General features: G+C 42.4%; 1 protein-coding gene across 1 annotated transcript in view; it reads left to right on the forward strand.

Annotated features, from left to right (window-relative positions):
• HCFC2 (host cell factor C2) overlaps positions 1 to 25,378 on the forward strand; it is a 78,678-nt gene extending 53,300 nt beyond the window's left edge. The window contains exons 10-15 of the mRNA XM_088454344.1: positions 195 to 342; positions 5,496 to 5,527; positions 7,824 to 7,964; positions 15,098 to 15,283; positions 23,410 to 23,692; positions 24,638 to 25,378. Of these exons, the coding sequence (XP_088310470.1) occupies positions 195 to 342; positions 5,496 to 5,527; positions 7,824 to 7,964; positions 15,098 to 15,283; positions 23,410 to 23,692; positions 24,638 to 24,648 (801 nt within the window). The 3' untranslated portion in view covers positions 24,649 to 25,378. The remainder of the gene's footprint in view (positions 1 to 194; positions 343 to 5,495; positions 5,528 to 7,823; positions 7,965 to 15,097; positions 15,284 to 23,409; positions 23,693 to 24,637) is intronic.
• The last annotated feature ends 1,811 nt before the right edge of the window (positions 25,379 to 27,189 follow it).

Genomic DNA, 27,189 nt, shown 5'->3' on the forward strand with positions numbered 1-27,189 from the left:
CCTCTGGCCCCTGAAAATTAACATCATTATTAGGACCCCCTAGTATTCTAATACAAAGCCAATATGGCTGATTCTATAGGAGAGGATATGTGTCGATCAAAATGGTAGGCCTGCCATTTATATACAGTACATATCTGTACATATAGATGGATATCTTTGAGATGTGTGATGGCCTTCTCTTCTAATTGATCCAGAATTCCACTCCCAGTTATTTAAACAACAACGCGGCAGACCATGATGTTGTAGCCATGAAGATCACCTTGACTGAGAAACAAACACTTTCCAGTGGAACTTTAGAGTTAAATGGCAAATTGCAAGAATCACCTGGGCCTAAATCATTAGGTAAGAGGAATGCGGTCCAGAAACAATATAGTGCTTATGGATTTTCAGCAAAGAATTGTCTGCATTTTGTAATTATGGAGAATAATTTGACCAGTTTATTCAATAAAAGAGCATGTAATTTACAGGTGGTTGTTTTTTTTTTTTTAACAAAAGGGGAAAATTGGCAAATTCTTAGAGCCTGTACCAGTCTCGTAACCATGGTTTGCAGTGCAAACCACTGATAAATAGCCTTTGCTTTTGTGAACAATCATTTGAATACGTGAGTGCAGTAAAAGACACGTTTAATGGGTTGTCATTTACTTTGTATCCTAAGTCCTCATACATCATCTAATTTGAAGGATGTGCATGATTTGGACATAGAAATTTTAACACCTGGGGTTTCTGCATCCTGCATGTCACCAGTGCACAGTCTATGGTAACCCAGCAGTGCATTAAAACTGAGTCAGAATGTACAAATGGGTCACTTGTTAGAGATGAAATGCCACTAACTGCATTCCATACACAATAAGAAGGTTTAAAACAACTTTCACATAATGTATTTTGAGCCGTTTGTTTGTTTCAAAACAAATGAATTGTAGGGTGGACATAATCCTTATACTTAATAATTTAATAGGTAGCAATTGGAAATACAAATGTCTGATATAACACACACGCACATACTACATGGCCAAAAGTATTTAGACACGCAGATTAGTGTGTTAAACCATTTTAGAGACACAATATGCTAACCGGTGCATAAAATTACAATATCCATAGTCAAGCAGAGGAATGGGTCATACTTGACAGCTCAGTGACTTCAATGTAACGCTGCTATATGACGCCATCTATCCAACAAGTGATTTTTTTTTCTTTCTAATTCTGTCCCTCTAGAGCTATCCTGGTCAACTGTAAGTGCTGTTATTGACCATTGGAACCTCTAGGACAGAGGTTTCCATACTCTGTCCTCAAGGCACCCCAACGGTCCAGATTTTAGTGTTATCCATGGTTGAGCACAGATGTGTACATCAAAAGACTGAGGTACTAATTAAGTCACCTGTGCCCAAGCATGAATATCCTTTAAAACAGGGCTTGACAAATGTTTCTATAATCTAGGAGCCAGGATGAAAGTGTAGGAGCCAGACCCCCCTCCCTTCCCCAGGGACAGCATTACTGAGCACCTACGCCTCGGGCAACCAACCCCCATGGCCACACCACTAACTGTGTACCCATTGTAAACCACCCTCCCACAGCCACATTACTGAGCAGCTAACCCCCCTCTCCAGGCAACCAACCCCCAGGAAGGCCACTGCTCCGTAGCCAAAAAACCCAGGGCAAGCAAAGCCACCGCTGGGAGTGGCTGAGCTAGAGAGTGGTGGGCCCAGGTGCAAGAATATGCTTTGGGCACCCCTATGCATTGCCTCCAGTAGTGGTCCCCCCTATGCATTGCCCCCAGTAGTGGTCCCCCCTATGCATTGCCCCCAGTAGTGGTCCCCCCTATGCATTGCCCCCAGTAGTGATCCCCCCCTATGCATTGCCCCCAGTAGTGGTCCCCCCTATGCATTGCCCCCAGTAGTGGTCCCCCCTATGCATTGCCCCCAGTAGTAGTCCCCCCTATGCATTGCCCCCAGTAGTAGTCCCCCCTATGCATTGCCTCCAGTAGTAGTCCCTACTATGCATCGCCCCTAGTAGCGGCCCCCCTTCCTATACAGTGCTCCAGTAGCGGCCGCCCCCCCTTATGCAGTGCCCCCAGTAGTGGTTCCCATATACAGTGCCCCCAGTAGTGGTCCCCCTATGTAGTGCCCCTTATATAGTGCCCCCAGAAGTAATCCCCCCCCCTCTATGCATTGCCCCCAGTAGTAGTCCCACCTAGGCTGTGGCCCCAGTAGTAGTCCCCACTATGCATTGCCCCTAGTAGCGTCGGGGCAATGGGCGGTACACCTGTCAAACCGTAATGTAGGTGTCCTAAGGCGAGCTCAGGAGGACAGAAACCTCCTGTGGAGCAGAAGGGCAGTGCCCCAGTAGTGGCCACCCCCTCTATGCAGTGTCCCCTGTAGCGGAGACCCCCCCCCTCCCCACTTTGCAGTGCCCCTTACACACACAAAAAAACACACACACACACAACTAAAGCCCGATGGATCGGGACGACATAGGTACTATATCGTGCCGTGTATGGGCACGATATCGTACCTGATAACGTGCTGCGCGCTCCCGAGGGGTCGTGCATCGCATCCCCAGGTCTTCCTGCAAAACCATCTAACCTGAGATGCGATGTACGATCCCATTCAGATGGAGGGGGAAGCCGGCAAATCGTGCGGTCTGCGGGGACCGCATGATTGCTGGCGGTGACAGCATGATTCGTCTGCTGACTGATCAGCAGTCGCCCTACATGGTGCATCGCACCGTGCCGTGTATGGCCACCTTTTACCTGAATCCCCGCTGTCCGCACCGAGTCCCGGTCCGCTCTCCTCCTGCACTATGGGAGAGACGTCATGATGTCTCAACCATCACCTGCTGTGGGGGGAGCCAGAAGGCGGAGCTCATGAGTGAGCTCCAGCTGGCTCCCTCTGTGGACGCAGCAGCCAATGAGAGTCTGTCTGACTCTCATCGGCTGCTATAACAAACACAGAACTGCTGCTGGCGGCTGTGTGTTTGTTATTGTGTAGTGTGGACCGTGCTCGCAGTCTGCATTACACTAGCGGCGGGTGCAGCGGCGGCAGTGGTTTCTGCAAATCTGGTCGCCAGGCAGCCAAATTTGGTTGCCATTGTGACCTGCCCCGGGTTTTGTCGAGTCCTGCTTTAACACCAGATCGTTAGGGTGTCTTGAGGATCGAGTTTGGGAACAGCTACTTTAAGCGCAAAAATAGGTTATCCGTGAAGCGGTAGGTCACATCAGCAGTGGGCGGGCCAATTCATGCCCTCAATTGTGTAGCACGTAAAAACAATCTGTCCTGGGATGCAACATTGACTACCGAGTTCCAAATTGCCAATTGCCTGGAAGCCACATTTGCACAAGAACATTTACAAGGAAAGGGGGCCTAACTCCATATTAATGCACACAGTGTTTGATATGTACAGCAAACACATATGGGTGTGATGTTAAAGGGTCCACATACTTTTGACCATATGGTTGTATGTGTCTGTCTATGGGCTTTATTTATTAACATCATTTTTTTCTAAAATAAAGTGAAAATGGGTGTTTTCACACCCTATTCACATTATTTTAGTATCGCATAAATGTACTAAAGGGCAATTGGAGTAGAATTCGTAAAATTCTATTCCAAGCCCTAATTATCACATACTTTTAGTAAGCAAATCGCCTTTCCCATAATTGTAAGGGGAAATGTGAACTAGCCAGAGTTACTAATAATAAAATGTGAAAAAATACCGGGGAAAGCCCTGTGATAATAACGCCACCTGAAGATGGCGTTTCCCCTGACTCCATCTCTGCACTGACAGGCCAAGCAGCGACGGGGGTGTAGCGGCGGCCGGCAGCTCATACAGTGAAACGTATGTGAAGAGGATTCACAGGGACAGAGCTTTGTCGCAATTTAGTCAGAAATCTCACGCTACAACTGCATTTTAAATACGGATTGTAGTAAATAGAGCCCTATATATTATTCTATACTGAATTTGAAAAAAAGGTCTCTTGTTCAAAAGTTTTGGCCTTCAGTTAGGTCTTTAAAAAAATGTAGAGAGAGCACTCACCAGTCTTGTTTTGTGCAAACAGTAGTATAAACGTTAATCGCTCACATAGCGTCATCCATAAACATTTTGACGTTTCGGGCCACGCCGGGCCCTTTGTCAAGACCCAAAAGACCAGAGTAAATCCAGAGCAAGTACCATCTCCTGCCCCAATGGGCCTATATATACCAGATGTATCATCCCAAGGCCCGCCCCCAGAGGTCAACCAGGAAGTGTATATAATCAAAACATCACATAAATATATCCTTCAATATATCACCTTCCTCATGTATACTCCCTCCACATTAAATATTACCATCTCCAGTAAGGGCAAAGCCCAAATCGCCCTGTAACCCCAGTATATCAGTCAAAATTAGCAGCGTGCGTTCCATCTTCCTGGAACGCATGCCCCGGCACCTCAATTAATAGTGCACCTACAGTGGCTTCCAAGACCCATTAGTGTAGGGAGTAACATACCTATCAAACCGATGCTGCTGATTCAAGGACAGCATGCCGCCAGGTAAACTGCGCTCACCTCCCGTCACACCAACGGGGCCGCCGGCCAGAACAGCTACAGCAGTTAAAAGCAAATGACTGCTAGACACTAGAGCTACAAAGTATTCTCTAGTGTCCAGATTTACAGGGAGAGCACTCCATTCATATTCAATGGAAATAGGATAGGTTGCTATAGCAATCTATCGCTAGTGTATGGGCGGCCCATTAGATAGATACATTTGGTATCACAGCAAATATCTAAAATCTACAGACATACAAATATAATATACATAATTGTATTAATTGGACCATCAGGAAAAACTACCTAAAAAAACATAATTATTGAATATAAAAAATCAGAAAAAAGGAAGGTTATGGGAGATGCAGATCATTAGATGAACAGTGTCTAATTGGTGGATCCATCTAGCCTCTTTTTTTAAGCAGTAGTAGATCCCGGTCACCCCCTCTAGCCAGAGGAGGGATCCAATGAATTATTATGTAGCATAAGGTAGAGAATCGATGACATTCTTTCAAAACATGCAAAGCCACAGGCTTATCTGTGGCGCCCATATTGTATACAAGGCGAATGGACGAATGATGCTGAGACATCCGCTCTTTAAATGTTTGGATTATCTTCCCTGCATACATCAGCCCACAAGGGCAAGTAAGGAAGTAGATAACATGGTCTGGTTGACAAGTGAGCCTATGCTTTAGATAAACTGTTCGACCCCTATGTGGGTGACAGAAATTTTTTTCTATGGTCAAAGATCTGCAGGTCGTTCATCCAAGGCATTTATAACAATAAATATATATATGTGTGTGTGCACACATATATATATATATATATTAATACTGTCCTATTCCTGTGTGTGTTTAGAGGGAAAAGGACTTTGGGTCCTATATTAGGTAAACAATTGTTCACAAAGAGGGACGTATCTTTTAATGTGACAAACTAACATGTCTGACATTTATATTTTGTGTTTTTCTTTTCTCTCTAGCTACAATGTTACCACTGCATTCAAGAAACCAAGTAAGTGTAATTTTGACTTTTTAGTAAACGAATACACACTTTTGTCTCTTTACTTCAGCTCAGTCTTTAGCTGCCCACACACATAGCGATTTTTTTTTTTAGCCGATCTGGCCGATTCCGACACATCGGAACGACAGATCAGGTAAAAAATGCACAAATCGTGAGTCCCCACTCATGATCACGATGCAGTGCGCACCCCCACAGGTCGCACATCGCATCGTCAGATCTGCCGTGCTGTACAGCAGATCTGACAATCTAGGACACAATGCACTATAAAAAAGTCTGGCTGCAGGAGATCGGATGAAGATTGGACAGCATATCATGTGCTGATCGTGTGCTGAGCTGCCGGGTAGACTTTCAAGGGAAATTGGACACATTGTCGGATCGTAAGTATATCAGTATGTGTGTGGGCACCTTTAGTTCTTTAGACAGTGTTTCCTTTTTAAAATTGAGATTTACAAAGCATTCAGTCAGGTGCATAAATATTGGGACATTGACAGAATTTTCATATTTTGGCCTCTATTCACCACCACAATGGCTTTGAAGTGAAACAAACAAGATGTGCTTTAACTGCAGACTTTCAGATTTAATTTGAGGGTAATTACATCCAAATCAGGTGAACGGTGTAGGAATTACAACGGTTTCTATATGTGCCTCCCACTTTTTAAGGGGCCAAAAGTAATGGGACTGTCAACTCAAAAGCTATTTCATGGACAGGTGTGGGCTATTACCTCATTATTTCATTATCAATTAAGCAGGTAAAAGGTCTGGAGTTGATTCTAGGTGTGACATTTGCATTTGGAATCAGTTGCTGTCGACTCTCAATATGAGATTCAAAGAGCTGTCACTATCAGTGAAGCAAGCCATCATTAGGCTGAAAAATCAAAACAAACCCATCAGAGAGATAGCAAAAACATTAGGTGTGGCCAAATCAACTGTTTGGAACATTCTTAAAAAGAAAGAACGCACCGGAGAGCTCAGCAACACCAAAAGACTCGGAAGACCACGGAAAACAACTGTGGTGGATGACAGAAGAATTATTTCCCTGGTGAAGAAAAACCCCTTCACAACAGTTGGCAAAATCAAGAAAACTCTCCAGGAGGTAGGTGTATATGTGTCAAAGTCAACAATCAAGAGAAGACTTCACAAGAGTGAATATAGAGGGTTTACCACAAGATGTAAACCATTGGTGAGCCTCAAAAACAGGAAGACCAGATTAGAGTTTGCCAAACAGTTTTAAAAAAGCCATTACAGTTTTGGAACAACATCCTATGGACAGATGAGACAAAGATCAACTTGTACCAGAGTGATGGCAAGAGAAGAGTATGGAGAAGGAAAGGAACTGCTTATGATCCAAAACATACTACCTCATCAGTGAAGCATGGTGGTGGTAGTATCATGGCGTGGGAATGTATGGCTGCCCATGGAACTGGTTCCCTTGTATTTATTGATGATGTGACTGCTGACAAAAGCAGCAGAATGAATTCTGAAGTGTTTCGGGCAATATATGCTCATATTTAGTCAAATGCTTCAGAACTCATTGGACGGCGCTTCACAGTGCAGATGGACAATGATCCGAAGCATACTGCAAAAGCAACCAAAGAGTTTTTAAGGCTAAAAAGTGGAATGTTATGCAATGGCCAAGTCAATCGCCTGACCTGAATCCGATTGAGCATGCATTTTACTTGATGAAGACAAAACTGAAGGGAAAATGCCCCAAGAACAAGCAGGAACTGAAGACTTTTGCAGTAGAGGTCTGGCAGAGCATCACCAGGGATGAAACCCAGCGTCTGGTGATGTCTATGCGTTCCAGACTTCAGGCTGTAATTGCCTGCAAAGGATTTGCCACAAAGTATTAAAAAGTGAAAGTCAGATTTAGGATTGTTTAGTTTGTCCCATTACTTTTGGCCCCTTAAAAAGTGGGAGGCACATATAGAAACCGTTGTAATTCCTACACCGTTCACCTGATTTGGATGTAATTACCCTCAAATTAAATCTGAAAGTCTGCAGTTAAAGCACATCTTGTTTGTTTCATTTCAAAGCCATTGTGGTGGTGAATAGAGGCCAAAATATGACAATTCTGTCAATGTCCCAATATTTATGCACCTGACTGTATATATGTAGTATTTATTTATGTAGCACAAACTATTACAGAGTATATGTATGACCCAAACTATACAGTATACACACACCTAATCTCAAATGCATATCATATATTTCTGGATAGCACCAGCAAACATAATTTTCCTGAAATAAAAATGTATAATCTAAGGCTGCTTGTCTGGTTTGCTGACAGACAAATGGCCAGACTGCAGAGCACACTGCATTGAAGGATGGACAGATGCATTGGTATGACGTTGGCATCTTCCGAACCAATAGTGCTGTGGTCATGCACTTCTTTCTACTTCCAGGTGGCAATCAGGACACGTCGAGCAAGGTATTCTGTCTACTGTTCTCTGTGTTCAATATCTTCTGAATGGTTTTAGAACCATGTTATGACATTATTTGCCACAGACGCATTAGAATCCTGTATATATTCTTTTGTCCAAGTCACACATCATTATTTGTCAGAGTTAACCTATGCATAGGGAGTGGGTAGATGGCTTTTTGCCCTTATTTACATGATTTTCTTTACAATTTGTACGGTATTTGATGATTTTTTTTCTCCTCCTCTTATCTGCTCCCATCACCTCACCCCCCACCTCTGTCACTACCCTCAGCTATGGACCAGGTGAGCTATTGGCTGCTTAGTGGTCCATTACTGTTGCAAACCCCTGTCACATCTATCCATCCCAGTCAGAGAGGCTTGAATGGTGGATGTAGTCTCCCTGACAGCATGTGACCCTCCTTGGGAGGGTCCACCTTGCAGCAGAAGAAATGATATGTTCACTATTTCATTCTGCAATTCAAGATTGTTTGTGTACGAGGCACATGTGAAAACGGCGTATCTAGGGGGAATTTCCTGCTGACTCCCACATGCAGAGTAGAGGATGAATTGAATTGGACCAGCAAATAACTTGAGTGGTGGGATAACATCAGCTCCTGTGCGGTCAGCATGTCTGCAGTGCTCTATTGTCTGATTCTGCCTGCCTCCACAGTCTATTGACAGCCTCCAGATTTGATCCAGCCTGTACAGCAACCACTTATCGAACCTGCGTTACTATGGTACACTGTATTGCTGGCCTGCAAAGACTGACACATTTTCTCAAGTATCCCCTCACATTTTTGGGAAGGTTTGTATACAATCGTCTCGCCTTTCTTTCGATATCGAGAGAACGGCAGTTGGATTGTATAGGTGTGTATGCTGTTAAGGTACAGGAGCGTTAGGCGGTAAACTGCTTATAACGCTTTTGCAACAGCCGGGAACGTGTGGTCGAATCTCATGTACTGTTTAATATTTATTCTGCCGACCGTCCGATCCCATAGAGGCCCGTACACAGTGTGTATGCGGCTCGCAGGCAGCTGACCAGGGATCACACTGAGGACACACTGCTGAAGGCAGGCGCCCAGAGCACGGGCTCCATCTTTTGCTACCCCCTGGACTCAGCCATTAGTACAGTGTATCGCTATCAGCGTAGTGTATCGCTATCAGCGTAAAGTGGTTTAACCCAGTTGGTGAACCCATGTCTAAAACCAAATCTTTGTTATAAACTCCCAAGAAAACCTCCCCCATTCTGTGGTTTCAAAAGCCTTGGCAGCATCAAGCCACAGTGCCACTTATTTGTCATTTTCATGGTTAATTCAATATATGTAAAGTCTCCTCAAGTTACAAAGGTGAATTTGCTGGCCATGAAACTTATAAGAAAGGGTCCTGGACTGCACACCCTGAATATATATAATGGGAGGTGCTACTATTATTGCAGGCACAGAAACAGGTGCACAACTCCAAATTACTGATTACATATAAATACATTATGCAATAAAATTAGCAATAATGCCTGTTTCTGTGCCTGCAATAATAGTCTCAACAGGTAGCACCTCCCATTTTATATATATATATATATATATATATATATATATATATATATATATTTTCAGGGTGTGCAGTCCAGGACCCTTTCTTATACCCTTCATTTAGTGTGCTTCTTTGCACACCTGCAGGCTGAGACACATTCTACCTGGACTAGCACCCCTCCCTTATTGGTTTAAAGCATGGAGTCTGGTATTGTAAATGCACACTAGTAATAGGCAAAGTTTTAGGTAAGTCCTACAAATTATATACTGTAGTGCAACTTTGGGTTGATTTTTGGGGCGTGGGTCCCCTGGATTGCTTTGGTTGGTCTGCTTCAGGGCATCGCATTATAACACTTTTCCTTTTTTGCACATTTTAACACTCTCACTGTTCTGTTTTTATTATATTTGTATTTTCACTTCTCTATCCTATATATACAGACGTAGCTGCTCTTACCTATCTTACTTTACACTTCACTTTTCTCATTAGAGCAATGCTCTGGGGTGGCTCGGCTGAGCTGGTTTGGGGTTGTCCTGCGCTCTGGATTTGAACCCTAGTATGTTAGGGACCTACCCTACTGAGGTTACCTGGATATGGTGGATAGGCCCATAACCTTGGCCATGATTATGCTAAAAACATCTATTCATTGCAAAATTTTATTGCATAATATATTTATGTATAATCAGTCATTTGGAGTTGTGCACCTGTGATCTGTCTGTTTCTGGCCATGAAACCTGTCTCACCTGAGCATACCATAGAGATCACTTTAATTAGATGATGACTAATCTAAATATTTTTATGAAATTATCAAAATCTGTGTTTTAAAAGCAGATTCGGCCTATAAAAGACTATGCGCATTGACATCACTATTAATAGTGCTTCATACACTGACAGAGGAAGGAGACCCTCAGGGCTCAGCTGATCATAAATCTACAGTCAAAAGGCATATGCTTCAGTATATCTCAATTTGTATATCCAGTGATGGGGGATGTCAAAATAATAACAGTCATCAGGTGACATGTTTGGTAAACCGGTATCACTTTGAATATGAGTTAAGCAAAGCTATCAACTTTGGACATGGCTCAGGGTTGTATAAAATTGTATTTTTTTATTTTTTTAAATCAAAAACGGATTTATTTGATTTAAATAGGTTTTTTTTATAAAAATTTTTTTAAAGTAAACGTTTTAAATTTTAAAACGTGTACTTTAAAAATTTTTTTTATAAAAAATCCTAATTAAATCCAAAAAATCTGATTTAAATCAGATAAATCCGTTTTTTATTTTTTTTATTTATTTATTTAAAAAAAAAAATCCAATTTTTATGCAACCCTGGAGGGTATTGCCGGAATCCCCACTACCACCGGACTGGTCTGTAGTGCTGGAAGCTACCCGACTCCATCCCCACCCCCCATGGCCGGCACCCGCCTTCCCCCTGACTGCTGAAGTACGAGGCTTACCATATAATATTGGCCACTCTCTAGACGCGCACCCCTTCTCCTTCTTGGAGCATCTTCTCGGATCCTCTCCCTCTCTGTGCGTGTGACATCAGAACGGCACCCGGCAGCTGTCCAATGTGGTGACAGTCCGCCGGGGCCGGTAACGTATTATATATAGCTACTTATACATACATTATATGGCTCTGTCGGCGGGCCCTCTGGGACCCGCTGGGCCCTAGGCGGCTGCTTATGTTGCCTAGCGGTAAATCCGCTACTGGTAGACATGGTACGACTTTTATGAGTGATTTGAACGATATAGTTATCATTCATATCGTTCACTTTTTTGCAGTCACCAACCTGACAATGACCAACGTTGCGCTTTCCCGCATGAACGATAACGATATCTATGGTCTTTAATGCATGCAGGCCAACTTGGACCATTTTGTAAAGATTTGCCTGTATAAAGATAGATATTGCAGTGAAGCTATCTTAGATATCTGAGTGTGTACAAGCAAAATCGTTTGACCTGCGCTATAGAAAGTTGGAGGGAAATTATCAACAATATCTATGGTTGTTCAAGTTGTTCCGTGTGTATGCAGCATTAAGCATACTTTCCAACTCTCCCTCATTGTCAGGGGGACTCTCTGAAATAGTAACAATTCCCGACTCCCTGAATAGTTTAGCAATCTCCCTAATTGCACCTTACCCCCTTATGAAGCAGCGATATACATTCGAGACATTCGAATGCGATCATTGGTATAATTTCCCTGCATTGGTTATAAGTCACAATGATCCCTGTGGCTGCATACGTTTTCTGAAAAGTATTATTGTGTTTTCAACAAATAGATGTTACTAACTACTTTTGGGCTTGTTTACTTTTGGATGCAAGTCAATTTATGGCACGCCTCTTAGATGTAGCAGTTCCTGTCCACTTTACCGCCGCACTCATAGGTGTTGCTTACACATTCTCCCTGAAATGCTTTTTCAAAAGTAGGCAAGTATATAGTAAAGCAAGAAAAAAAAGCAAGTACTGTAATTGTGCATCTTGGTAAAACCATGTTGCACTGCAGGTGCGGCAGATTTAAAATGTGCAGAGGTTGATTTTGGAGCGGTGTGTCCATACTGAACTCCAAATTGCAGTGTAAAAATAAATCTATCCAACACTTGTGGACTACATGTTAAAGCAGCCAGTAATTACCCTGCATGTAAAAAATTATATATACAGTACTGTACAAAAGTTTTAGGCAGATGTGGAAAAAATATTGCAAAGTAAGAATGCTTTCAAAAATAGAAGTGCTAGCATTTTGTTAATTGATAAAAATAAACTATTAAGTGAATGAACAGAAGAGAAATCTAAATCAAATCAATATTTGGTGTTACCACCTGTTGCCTTCAAAACCGCATCAATTCTTTAGGTACACTTGTCAGGGATCTTGTAGGATTATAATCAGGTATATGATTAACCACTCATACTAAGCAGGTGATAATGATCACCATTTTCATGTGTAGGTTGAAACACAGTTCTAATTGAAACAGAAATAGCTGTGTAAGAGGCTTAAAACTGGGTGGGGAACAGCCAAATGCTGCTACAAAGTTGAGGTTGTGGAAGACCATTTTATTTCACAGGCCATACACCATGGCAAGACTGAACACCACAACAAGACAAGGTAGTTATACTGCATCAGCAAAGGTTTAAAGATGTGCTGTTCAAGCTCCTTTTGAAGAAGCACAAAGAAACGGGCAACGTTTCTATACTGTGTGTCTGTATACGTGTGTGTATATACAGCGGATAAAATAATTATTGAACACAGCAACATTTTTCTCAGTAATTATATTTGTATTGGGTCTATTGTAATGAAATTTTCACCAAATGTCTGCAACAACCCATGCAATCCACACATGCAAAGAAATCAAACCATAGATGTCCATAAATTAAGTTTTGTGTAATAATGTGAAATGAGTCAGGGAAAAAGTATTGAACACATGAAGAAAGGGAGGTGCAAAAAAGCATGGAAAGCCAAGACACCAGCTGAAATATATCAGTAATTAGAAGGCAATCCTGCCCCTTGTCAGTGCAAATTAATATAAGCAGGTTCAGTCCCAACTGATGGCCTATAAAAAGGTGTCTCATTACCAAGGTGTCACACAAGAAACTTCTCATGATGGGTAAAAGCAAAGGGCTCTCTCAAGACCTTCACACCTTATTGTTGCAAAACATACTGATGGCATTGGTTACAAAAGGATTTCTAAACTTCGGAATGTTACAGTGAGTACTGTTGGGGCCATAATCCGGAAGTGGAAAGAACATAATTTCACCATAAACTGGCCGCGACCAGGTGTTCCTCACAAGATTTCTGACAGAGGATTGAAAATAATTACCAGAAGAGTTGTACAAGAGCCAAGGACCACTTGTGGAGAGCTCAGAAAGACCTGGAATTAGCAGGTACAATAGTTTCAAAGAAAACAATAAGTAGTGCACTCAACCGGCATGGCCTGTATGCACGCTCATCATGCAACACTCCATTGCTGAAGAAAAAGCATGTTGAAGCTCTCAAAGTTTGCTGCACAACATTTGGACAAGCCTGTGAAATACTGGGAGAATATAGTCTGTTCAGATTAGGCCAAAATGTAACTCTTTGGATGCCATAATAATATACACCATGTTTGGAGGAGAAATGGCACTGCACATCACCCCAAAAACACCATACCAACAGTGAAGTTTGGAGGTGTGAACCTCATGGTGTGGGGCTGTTTGTCAGCATACGGTACTGGCATACTTCATATAGTTGAAGGAAGGATGAATGGAAAAATGTACTGAGGCATTCTTCATAAAAATCTGCTGCCGTCTACCAGGATGCTAAAGATGAAACGAGGGTGGACATTTCAGCAAGACAATGATCCCAAACACACAGCGAACGACAATCTCAATTGGTTTCAGAGAGAGAAAATAAAGCTACTAGAATAGCCCAGCCAATCACCTAACTTGAATCCAATTGAAAATCTATGGAAAGAACTAATGATCAGAGATAGTAGAAGAGGCCCACGGAACCTTCAAGATTTGAAGACTTTGTGTGGAAGAATGGGCCAAAATCACACCTGAGCAATGCATGCGTCTAGTTTCTCCATACAGGAGGCGTTTTGAAGCTGTCATTACCAACAAAGGCTATTGTACGAAGTATTTAATAAATGTCAGTAAGCATGTTCAATACTTTTTCCCTGTGTCAATCCATCTCTTTGCATGTGTGGATTGCATAGGTTGTTGCTGACGTGTTGAAAATGTCATTACAATAGCCCCTTTACAAATATATTTACTGCGAAAAATGTCTATAAAATATCATATTTTGAGGAGATCAAGGTAGGAGTGCCCTCTCCTGGGGTAGATGGGCACTTCCAAACACACATTATATATATATATATATATATATATATATATATATATATATATATTTGCTCCCGACTCAGAATTAGACTCTAAATATAATATAGATAGATCCAGGATACATTTGTATGTTGTATTTATTTTTATATAAACAATCAGTGCTTGACAGATTAGTTCAATAATTAGAAAATTAGTCCTTCAAAATTTAAATTTATGTTCAATTGTATTTTAACAGGGACCTCTAACTTGGTATCTGATTAAAGTTCAGTGTTATTGATTGCACTTTGTCATCACTGTCATTGTACTGTTCACTCTCTGCCACTTTTTGGAATCTACTGTATTTTACAGTCCTCTCACTGGTCTTGCAGGCTATTGTTATTTACACAGTGCACCTTATTTGTAGATTTTCACAGTGACATATCCATGTACACATGTTTTGAAGGACTAATTTTGACATGTGGGCATTATGCATTTGATATAGTTATTGATCTAACCCTAGTTGACGGGCTAACGAGATTTATGATCGTTTCAGGTTTTGTTATGTCCTTCAGTGTATTTTCAGTTTGAATTGTTTTCAATATATGTTTGGCTTTTAGCAGAATCTTTGGTGATGTTTATTTTTGATAAAAATGTATTTTACATTTTTTATTTGAATTATTGAATATCTTTTTGGCTAAAAATTGTGGTTGTGCAATTTAAAACTATGTATGATATATAAATTTGTACATAAGCTCTTATAGCCTGCAGACAAAAACTGCAATTTCATAATTAACAATTGCCTGCCTGCTCTCTCCCACTTGTAGGCTGTGGATCCAGATTTGTCGGACTGCACTATGCTGAAGAAACATGACTTGTGTCCTGGGAGCGCATACAGATTCAGAGTGGCAGCAGTTAACGGACATGGCATTGGTCCTTTCAGTAAAATAAGTCAGTTTAAGACTTGCATTCCTGGATTCCCTGGCGCTCCATCATCTGTAAAAATCACAAAGGTGAGATATTGGAAAATTATGTGGGCCATTCATTGAAAACAGGTTTATTTTATAATAGAGTAATTAAAAGCATTATTATCTTACAATGGGCCGTACAGGTTCATTGACAGATAATGGTGAGCTTTTCACAAATAGAAAGAGAATCATGAAACCAGATTCACCCCTTTGGCTGGTAGAATAGTGAAACCCAGTCATTTTATCTATGATTCAATCTAGGCTTCAGTTTGGATTGCAACAGAAATATAGCTGACATGTAAAGTCAAATTTGCTGATGGGCATCTAGCCTAATTATTACCATGTTGTTTTTACCAATCTAGGGTCAGGACTGCACCAAAACATTCCACAGCATCTTTGTTTGATATGATCTATGATTTATTACCTTTCATTATCAGAAGACAGCTCTAGCTAAATGTCCTAGTGAACCCACATACTGATGCAGGGCCAGACTGTGCCTAAAAATAAGGCCTGGCATTTCTTCTTCTGGGTCCATAGTGTCCACAGAATCTACCTTGGGGTATGCAGTGAAAACGATCCATTGCACCAAACAGCTCTAGCTTTGTAGCTCCCAGCATGCATCAGTCCTCCTCCCTATATACCCCACCCCCAGCCATTCAGTTTTTTTTGTTTGGTGCGCGACAAGTATCCAGACACACCTGTTATACAACGGGACTGCCTAGGCAGTACCAGGTGCTTTTATTTTATGATTTACTTAGTCTTTCGAACTACCGAGTTTAGCAATACCAGGCGCCGGAAAAGACGCAGGTACTGCGACTCCTACTACCTCCGCCGGGGCTGAAAATACCATTATCGCTGTATGCTCTGAGGTTCTCGGCGGGCCTCAGCGTGGCTTAACTAGCGCCTGTGCTGAGGTCTGGATTGCAGGTCTGGCACAGAGATGACAGGTAAGTGGGCGGTAGTCCTAGCATCCGGTGTAGAGAGATGCATCGGGTGCAGGTGAAGGCCTCGTGTGACTTGTCCTCACTGAGGCAGCCGGGTCCTTATCATCTGTCGCCGGGGATGGGTAGTAGATGCACTAGTTAGCATCTACTACTATTAGCCCAGCGTACCCGTGCCGTCAAAATCGCAGCTTAGGGGAGATGAGGCGCTCCCCCAGCCGCTCCTCTCCCAAACTATACGCAACTTCCGGTACAGAGTCCAAGTGACTGGTTTGCTATATTTGACAACCTCATGGTAAGACCGAGTTTGTGTGTGTACTGCTGTAGCAGTTGGTCTCAGAGGTTGGTCTGTCTCCCTGTATACCTCTCCCTTGAACCTGGTATATAGCACTCTATATCCTACCTTTACCCCTCCAGGGCTGGCTAGTTGATTCAGAGTACAATTTGCAGTAGCAATTGTGCGTATTTATGCATTGTATGTGTCTTTAATGCTAGCTGCTGTATTGTACTGCCTTTTTGTTTCAAACTGTCAGTTATACCTATCACCGTGTTTCTCCTCATCCCTCTGAAAGGTGTGGGGGGTTTCATTGATAAGGGAGTCACATTGCATTTACGCTGTACACCTTATACCATTTATACATTTGTCATGTCTAAAGGTGTAGGTGAGGAGGATGATATGCCAGTACTCAGATCATGTGTGTCTTGCTTGGCAGGCCTATCTGAGCAGGATGTCAACCTGGACGGTTTGTGTAGCCTCTGTTATAAACAGCTACCTGTTCAAGCCAGTACATCTAGAGCTTCAGCGCTAGAACCACCTGGGTGTTATCGGGTTTTGTTGCACTTAGTGGACAAAGTCGCAGAAGCGCGGGCTTCGGCTGCGGTATTTTCCCATGCTATGGGATATTCACAGCAGTGTCATCCTTCTATGTGTATGCCCCCTATGAATTCCTGTTGGGTTAATTCTACTGCTCACTCTAGTCAGAGTACGCTGCCGTCTATAGCTCCTCAGCAGCCAGATAGACAAGTGGCAGCACAGCAGGGGCATAAGAGAGGTTCCTATCCGTTACCTCATTATGACCTGGACTCCTCTTCAGACTCTGATACTCAGAGTTCTGGGTTTTACTCAGTGGAAGAAGTCCCTCAGTCTCTTGTGGATGTCCCATCTCTGGTGAGAGCGGTTAGATCTATCCTCAGTATAGAGGAAGAGGAGGTTCCCACCGATAACCAAGGTGGTCTTTAGGCGTCAGAAGGTGGCTAAAGATTATTTTCCTCAGTCTGAGCAACTGACGAATCTTATGTCTGAGGCATGGAGTACTCCTGGGAAGCATTTTCATGCTACAAGGTATATAACCTCTCGGTACCCATTTGCACTTGGAAGTTCCCCCAACAATAGACGCTCATGTAACAAGGCTGATTAGGAGCGCTACGTTGCCCATTCCAGCAGCATCCTCTTTAAAAGAGGTTACAGATAAAAAACTTTACAAACTTTTTTAAAATCTATGTTTTCATTATCTGGAGCTATTACCAGACCAGCTATGGCTGTAGCCTGGGTAGCGAAAGCTATGGAAGAATGGACGACAGCTCTGGAAGGTACTAAACCGGATGTGAGCAGAGAACAGTAGTCTTTTCTCTATCTGATGCGAGAAGCAGCTGTGTATATGGGGGAAGTGGTCATTGACGCATGTATGCTGGCTTCTAGGGTCTCGGCAACTTCGGTTACAGCACGAAGATCGCTTTGGCTAAAAACCTGGAAGGCGGATGCAGGATCCAAGAAGGCTCTGGAATCTTTGCCTTTTGCGGGGAAGGTACTGTTTGGGCTGGAGCTGGATGACATAATGACTTCTCTGGCAACACCGAAGTTGGCTGAATTGCCATCCACGACTGCCCTTAATTTTAGGCAGTCAGCAGCTTGGTCCTTTTGCCCACAGAATAAGGCGAAGGGTAAATCCTCCTCTTGACAGAGTAATGCCCGCCGGACACGTCAGACCAAGAAATCTTGGTCAAGCAAATGTCCTGCATCCAAGCCTGATAGTAAGTCTACTGTCTGATGGGGCGGCCCTCCCCCAGGGGGGGTCTCAGGGTTGGAGGCCGACTCTTAGTTTTCCCAGGCCTGGTATCAGACAACTACGGATGCCTGGGTTCGAGAGCTGGTTTCTCAGGGTTATGCCATCACGTTCCTGAGGCATCCCGCTCAGAGGTTTGTGGATACAAACCTTCCTTTAGACCCGGTCAGGGCTTCGGCCTACTGGCAGTCTATTGGGGCCTTCCTAAAGTCAAGATTCATAGTCCCTGTGACGCAACAGGGAAAGGCTATTATTCAAATGTATTTTTGATTCAAAAACCAAATGGGTCACATCACCCTATCATGAATCTGAAGTCTTTGAACAGGTTCATCCATGAGCCAAAATTCCGTATGGAAACCCTACGGTCAATTATGCTGGCGATGGAGCCTGGGGATTTCATGGGCTCCCTGGACATACAGGATGCATATCTGCATGTGCCGATTTCTCGATCCCACCAAAGATTTTTGAGATTGGCGGTTGATCAGCAACATTACCAATTTCAGGCTCTACCCTTCGGTCTGGCCAAAGTTCCTCGGGTATTTACCAAGATAATGGCAGTCATGACAGCTCATCTGTCAGGATACTGCCATATTTGGATGACGACCTGATATTAGCACAATCTCAGGAGATGTTACAATGTCATCTGCAGATGACCATTGTCTGCCTACAAGAGCACGGCTGGATAATAAATTAGAAAAAGTCCTCTCTTTCTCCAACAGATGGTGCACTCTGGGGCGCTGCTGGATTCTCTGGGAAAAAGGATTCTTCTACCAGAAGACAAGATTGTGGCACTACAGTCTCGTGTGCACAGTCTTCTCTGCAAGCAAAGAGTGTCGGTACACTTGGCGATGCAGGTATAGTGGCTTATGCCCAGTTCCACTCCAGGTCCCTACAGAGTTGGATTCTGGCTCATTGGGATGGTCAGTGTTATCGGATCAAGTCTCAGATGATCCGCATCTCGCCAGAGATTCGGTTCTCCCTCGCTTGGTGGCTGGAGATGACTCATTTAAACTAGGGTCGCCCGTTATGGGTTCCGGATTGGGTATTCCTCACCACAGATGCAAGTATGCGAGGATGGGGAGTAGTGACAGGGAAGGTGGACGGTTCAGGAAAGTCTCCTTCCAATAACTATCTTGGAGCTTCATGCAGTGCACAGAGTGCTCATACTGGCGCAGGACCTCCTACAAGGCAGGCCTGTCCAGATTCAGTCCCAACAACGCAACAGCAGTGGCCTACCTCAACCATCAGGGAGGCACGCGAAGTCTGAAGGAAGTGGTGGCAATTCTGCTGTGGGCAGAATGCCATCTTCTGGCAATCTTGGCAATATTAATCCCAGGTGTTCTCAACTGGGAAGCGGACTTCCTAAGTCACCAGGACATACATGCCGTAGGATGAGCACTTCAGTCGAATGTCTTAACTTCTGGTGGACAACTGGGGAGTACCAGACGGAGACCTCATGGCGTCACGTTACAATCACAAATTCCCCAGGTACAGGTCCAGAACAAGGGACCCCTCAGCTGCCTTCATGGACGCTCTGGCGGTGAGAAGGGTTTTCAGGTTGGCATACCTGTTTCCTCCAATCTCCCTCCTCCCAAGGGTCGTCAAAGTTCAAGCAGGAAGACATCAGCATAATAATACTAATGGCCCCTGCTTGGCCCAGGAGGCATTGGTTCTCCGACTTCACTTGTCTATCCATAGACAATCCACTTTCTCTGCCTCTACGGCCGGATCTGCTGGTGCAGGGTCCCTGCCTATATCAGGATTTACCTTGACTGGCTTTGACGGGCATGGCTGTTCCCCGAGATCCCACAAGGATTCACACAATCCAGGAAGCAAAAGGCAATCCAAAGTATCCATGAAGTGTGCACACGGCACACATTAGAACTGCCTCCGTACGGACCTAGTCTCCCCACCGCCCGGTGGGTAGAACGGCCGACCACGGTGATCAATAGCCGACGATCACGTGATTAGTTGTGATCGTGGTTCCAGTGGTCTTGCCACGTCTGGTGAATCAACGGGACCTATAGAGAGTGTGTAACTTGGCACACACTCCAACGGAGGCGGAGAGACTGTGGAATAACATCAACCGCAAGAAGAAGGGTAAGTTGTCGGACCGGAGGGTACGGGACGCCGCCCCTCCAGAGTGCAACCCCCCCAGGACATTACTTCCATTTGCATTATATATAATTTGTCCTACTCTTAGAGGACATTGTTTTATATTTTTATCCCACCCATTTTTTTCTACGTTTATTTGACCCTATATTCCTATATATTCCCATTTCTCTTTACCATATCCTGCATACATTACTCCTCAAATTAGAGAGCACTGTGACTGCTGAGTTAATTTGTTGTAGTATTTACTGGATCTATTAAAACCACCTAATTATTATCCTTGTGTGCTTACTATTATTAGATCTACACATACACATTGATTGGTACATCAGGCACCTATAGAATTACGCACACCAGCGCAGGCACTAAAACTGTATATACTATCATTGACGGCATAGCTGTTGAGTCTGCCGTCCTCAAGGCCAAAGGTTTTTCGGCCCGGGGCTTCAGACGATGCTGAGGGCAAGGAAGCCTGCTTCCGCCCGCATCTATCACAGAATTTGGCATTCATTTTTTCTTTGGTGTGCTCACAGAAAATATGACCCTAAGAGTTTCAAGGTTGCAAGAATACTTGGTTTTCTTCAGGCAGGATTAGACTTAGGTCTTCGCCTGGCTACCTTGAGAGTTCAGATTTCTGCTTTATCAGTTTTTTCCCAATACAGAATTGCCTCTCTGCCGGATGTTAGAACATTCTTTCAGGGGTTTTTCCGGCTACAACCTCCATTTGTCCCTCCGGCGGTTACGTGGGATTTGACTTTGGTTCTCAGGGCGTTGCAGATGGCTCCCTTTGAACCTTTGGATATGGTGGACTTTAGATGGTTGACAGCAAAGGTACTTTTTCTCCTCGCTATCGCCTCGGCTCATAGAGTTTCTGACTTGGTAGCCCTGTCATGTCGCTCTCCATATTTGATTTTCCATCAAAATAGAGCTGTCCTCCGTACTAAGGCATGTTACCTAATAAAAGGTGGTTTCCAGTTTCCGTATGAATGAGGAGATTTTAGTTCCGGCCTTTCAGTCTTCAGACCTATCTACAGGTGAAGCTTCCTTGGATGTGGTTCGAGCCCTTCGTATTTATGTGGATTGTGCCAGGTCCATCAGGAAATCAGATTTGTTCTTTGTGTTATACGGGTTTCACAAACGAGGCTGGCCAGCAAACAAACAGACTTTGGCTCGCTGGCTGTGTACGACGATTTCTCAGATCTATACACAGGCCATTCTCCATGTCCCAAACAAAGGTGACAGCACATTCTGCTCGGTCTGTGGGTTCATCGTGGGCGGTTAGACATGGCGCCTTAGGCTGAACAGCTTTGCAAGGCAGCCACTTGGTCTTCTGTCAATACTTTAATCAAATTCTATGCATTTGATACTTTTTCCTCCCAGGATGCTTCCTTTGGGCGGCAGATTCTCCTCTCTGTGCAGGAGTGTCCCCACCCTTAAGGGAACTGCTTTAGGACGTTCCCATGGTAGATTCTATGGACCCTGAAGAAGAAAATCAGAGTTATGGTATAACATACCTTAGATAACTCCTTTTCGTTGAGGTGCATAGGGTCAACAGAACACCCTTCCTGAAGCACCTGGCCTCAGTTGGGATCTGTTCTTTTGTTTTTTTCGTATCACTGATTCCCTCTTTGTATGTTGAGTATTTCTGGTGTGCGATGTACTTCCTTCTCCACTTTCCGTCTCTTGCCGTTAGGCTTGTTTACAAACTGCCTGTGGCTGGGGGCAGGGTATATAGGGAAGAGGACCGGTGCATGGTGGGAGCTACAAAGCTGGAGCTGTTTGGTGTAATGGATCTATCTATGGTATAATATACCATAACTCTGATTTTAAAGTACACAGTCCAACCTGTCTCCTCTTACTGCTCTGCTGTGTCTGCTGAGTGGCAGATTCGCTAAGCGAGATTGTCCAGCTCCCTGCGTCCTCCCAGCAGTGCCCAGTCTCTCCCAGTATGTGTGATGTGACGTCACGTTGCACCTTACATCCATCCCATCGAGCAGTGCACCAAGAGACCGAGTTGATTGGCTAGGCCTCACAAGGTCAGCCTCTAATTAGCGACAAGGCCAGTCCACATCCAAACAGAGCACAGAGCTGCTCGGCCAGGCCTCCGAACGCATCAGCCTCTGACTCCCGACTGAGCTGGCCACTCAGACGGTTTGCCAGAAGTACCAGATGGCCAGTCTGGCTCAGTTTTGATGTTAGTTTTTTTTTTTTTTTGGCTGCGTTTTTGTCAAAATCAAGAACAATCTTTTACTTATTACCTGGTGCATGTTCTAATTCATATTAACTTGTAAACCAGACTATCATTACATAAAAGTACTTGTCTTTTCGGTCAGATCCATATTTTTTGCTCACAGAAAAATGTCACCTCATCTTAAAGACAAGAAAATAGTCCAAAAAGCTCTGTCAAATCACTGATTTTAATAAAATATTTTTTTATATAAATGTTTTTTTTGTATAAATATTACATAACCATAATAACAACATAAAACATAAGTAAAAAAAAATCACATATCACTTATAACCAATAATCCATCATGATTGGTATCCATATACAATAATAGAAATAGAAAAAAACACTGGATATTCTGTTATTCAATAATTGTATCTTGTTGGTACCTGTAGTAACAGTTATTTTCCTGTATCCACTTATGTAAACAATTGTATCCACAATGTTTCTTTTAACTTGTTATGTTTGGAAGTGCTTCATAGAATAAAATATCCAACAGGCTAAAAAGTACTGAGAGTCTCCAGTTAATAATAGTTCTTATTGTTTTATCCGGAAAAACCACATGTGGGAGATATTGAATGTTCGTTCCTGGTTTGCATAACAAGTATTGCAAAAGGTGGCCAAACATAAATGCAATCTGCGGATTGGGCAACAGTCAGAGTATTTGTTTATATCCAATTCATCTGGGAGGTGTAGCACCAGATTTCTAAAATCATGTTGTGCTGCCATTCATCTATTCTGCATATCCTGTAGCTTTATAGTTTCTATTTCTGGCATGCACAAAGCTAAGTTGGAGGCTTATAAACTAAGTGTACGCTTCCTTCACAGAATGCAGACGGTGTCCACATTTCTTGGGAATCTCCTTCTTCACCCACTGGAAATATATTGGAATATTCTGCCTTCTTAGCCATACGTACCTTACTTCCCGAGGCTCAGAACCAGCTGGCATTTGTAAAAATTTACAGTGGCCTAGAGACATCCTGCATTGTAACAGCTGCACAGCTTGCGAATGCTCATGTTGACTGCAGCTCCCGGCCTGCTGTGGTATTTAGGATTTCTGCAAAGAATGAAAAGGGATATGGACCAGCTATACAAGTTAGGTGGCTGCAAGGTGAGTGAATGTGATTGGCCAGGCTGGAGGAAAGACTCGTGTTGAAAATTGTAAAGATTGACAGGTCCTGCCCTGTAGGGAAAGATTTTATAGTTTTACCAGGACCTCAGTCTTTCATTTATTTTATTTTTTTATAAAAGTGTTTTGTATGGTAATTATTTTGAGAGTGTTTCAATTTTAGTGATATTTTTGGGAATTGTTACTTATATTTTCAATCATCACAAAGGCACAGCTCCGCACTGATTGGTAGTATGTCAAGGACACTCAACTAAATAAAATCCAGGGTCATTTCACTTTATCATGTGTTTATAAAATGGCAAGCGCATACCCTTGTAGATCAAACTCCCACTGGGGTCTAAGGCGCTATAAAAATAGCTATTGTAAGTAATACTAAAGGCTTTTCATGTGCTTTTATGTTGAAATGTTTATATATCTGAGTGAAAGCTAAAATCATATCTAGGACAAAACTTTAAAAGTTTTTTAACTCGATAAAAAACTAAAAATATTTTCACTAATATTGTTACTAGGGATAATATGCAAGTTAACAAAGAGTACACAAGGCTGTCATTTCTAGTGTGCCGACAGACCATACCCCTGCCCCCTCTTCCCCCCAAAAAATTGTCTACTGTACGTGTAGAGTAAGGATTTTCCCATTTATTGACATTTTAAACAAAAAGGTTATAATGCCTTTAAAGACACAGAAGTGTTATTACCAATTCACACTTTAGTAATGTTGGTTACCGTATAGGGAAAAAAGTAATATATAAAAGTATTATAGTATTACAATATAATGCTTGCTTTTTAAAAAATATATAAATATGCAGAAAATAAGGTTTTCTATATAGACTTATTTATACCCTAATGTTTTACACATCCGATGCATTGTCAACTGTTAGTTTTATAAAGAAAATAAATGCAATTTATTTGAAATAATGTGTTTTTCAGATAGAGCATGAGGTTCAGTCTGGAAGATCTTAACGATGCAAGAGAAGTGCCAGTTCCGGTAGATGTTCGCCACTAACACAACTGGAAGAAATGCTTTTTAAATGTATATTTTATTATCGCTATATGTTTCACTTTTGTAATATTTTGTAAATCTCAAAATGTTTATTTTTACATTTATGCTTCTAATTGTATAGATATACATATTATATAAATATATACTTTTTCATGTAATATTGTAAGCGTTAGTGATATGTACTCAGGTGGGATTACATGGTACAGTTTCAAGCTGGAAACTGAATTTTTGCTTCCATTTCTTTTACCACTTTAATATATTTGTGAGTATATGGTTTTAAGCAATAACTTTGTGCAGAGGGATGAGAGGACTCTTACAGTGCAATACAAAAGGCACATAGCACTTCCCTGATAGCAGGGTACCTTGCCAGTTTTTGTTAAGCAGGAGTAACTCGGGAATAGCAAGGTGTTACATAATTATTATTTTTTTTTCTATTGTACTATTTCTATATTTTTGTTATATGAGTAGCACTTTTAAAATAGCCTATTTGCAGAAAAATATAATTTTATGTGATATGCAAAAAAATGCTGAAAGGCTTATATTGCACCAGACTTTGTATTTAGCAGTTGCGGATATCAGACCTCCAAACTGTCTATGTATCTGTGACATTTTTGTGTGTGTGTATATGTGTGTGTATATGTGTGTGTATATGTGTGTGTGTGTGTGTGTGTGTGTGTGTGTGTGTGTGTGTGTGTGTGTGTGTGTGTGGACAGCCATTTAATTATATGAATAAGCAATTGTGAACTACATTATCTACACAAAGTTAGACTCCTCCACCTTTCCTTCTTCTACTATTGTTTTCTAATTTGGTTCTAATTCTTTTTGCGTAATTCTCTGTTAATCACAGTGGTTCCAGTCCCAGAGGCCCTGCTGCTGGACAGGAAGTGAGACTAGGTCCTGTGTCCTCCTGGTCTAACCCCTGTAGTGGTAACACTGTCTCTGGTTATAGACATGCTTTTGTATCGCTATTGGTTTCTCCAGTGAGCAGTACCGGCACTTTTTTTTAAGTATAATTTTGAATTCTTACAACTACTTCTGAAAATGTGCAACTGTAAATTTTGCATCAACTTGTAAACTTAGCTGAGTACAGTTACCTTTTTTCAAAGGGAATTGAGTACTGGGTTTCTCTATGAGCAGAGACAGTCCTAGTTCTGCGGGGGCCTGGAACACAGCCATGTTGGAAGTTTCACATAGAGTATGGTTTACACCACCTGGAACAAATAATAGTGAAGAATGAGGGGAGTGGTCTTTAAAAAAGGGCTGTAATTCCTGAGGATGGGAGGAGCAGTCTGTGTCAGTGGAGGGAGAGGAGTCTCTGGCACAGGCATGTTTGGAGGGCCTGGCTTAGACTTAGCATCATGTGCTCTAGGCATGCTATATATATTTCTCTTTGACTACAATATCAATATTTTTGGATACTGGGCCTTGTTTGCAATAAATAGACCAGATTCTGGTATCTCCTGTTAGGTAAAAGCGTACTGCAGTAGGAATACACATAAAGGATATCTCATTAGCAGCCAATATATACTGCTGGCATTGGTGCAAAGGGCATGTCTGCATTTACTGCAGACAGGTACAGTGTTGATGAGTACACCATACAGTGCCTCATGTGACATTTGCTATTCCTTTTTTTTTACAAGACTGGATCTATATTAAAAAATAAAAAAAAGACATGGAGCTCTAAGGTTCCCTATAGCAATATGTAGTATCAGTGCATTAAACCTTCAGCATATACTTTACACATCATTTTGTAAGTGCATTGGTATACTCCTATGGATTGTTTTATATACAAGCAGAAATAGTCTAACAGGATAACGCATACATGTCAAATAGTGGTTTTCTAGTCTTGTGTATAATATAAAATGTGCTTTTGTTTCCAGAGAGAGTTCTATTCAGCTTTTGGTGCTCTCTCCCAGGCAGACTTCCTTCAGGTCATACAGCAGTAACACGTATGTGTAGGGAGGAAGCCAGCCTAGGAGCAAGCATAGTGCAGTCTGACAACTTGACTTGAAGCTCAGTTAGGTAGTGAAACTGGATGGAGTGCTTTTTCCTGAGCTGGCTGGCTCTGCAACAGTTGTGTTATTTGTTTACTGCACAAGGCACACTCTGTAGTAACTACAAATAACATTATAAAACCTAATGACCGGTGTGTTTTAAGAATTAAATACCCACTCCTGATTTCACATTTAGACCACTGGGTTGATGGAGAGTTGCACAGAACTAATTGCTGATGGTAACCATTATGTAGAGTCCTACATATCTATGCGACCATGCAAACCCAATCCATACGCTTGTGGAAATAGTCCTCCTTATTAGCTTCATTTGTACCAGCCAAATATCTGGTGCAAGTCAGATAGGTTTGTGTATGAGCCCACAATTCCACTTACATGACCATGACGCACACACTCCCTCAACTAGGCCTTCGTGAGACTGCCCATTGCCACCCACTGCATCCCCTTGAGCTGTAATTGGAGACCAG

This window comes from Taudactylus pleione, unplaced genomic scaffold (assembly GCF_031769625.1).
Source record: "Taudactylus pleione unplaced genomic scaffold, aTauple2 ptg000040l, whole genome shotgun sequence".
Classification (NCBI taxonomy): Eukaryota; Metazoa; Chordata; class Amphibia; order Anura; family Myobatrachidae; genus Taudactylus; species Taudactylus pleione.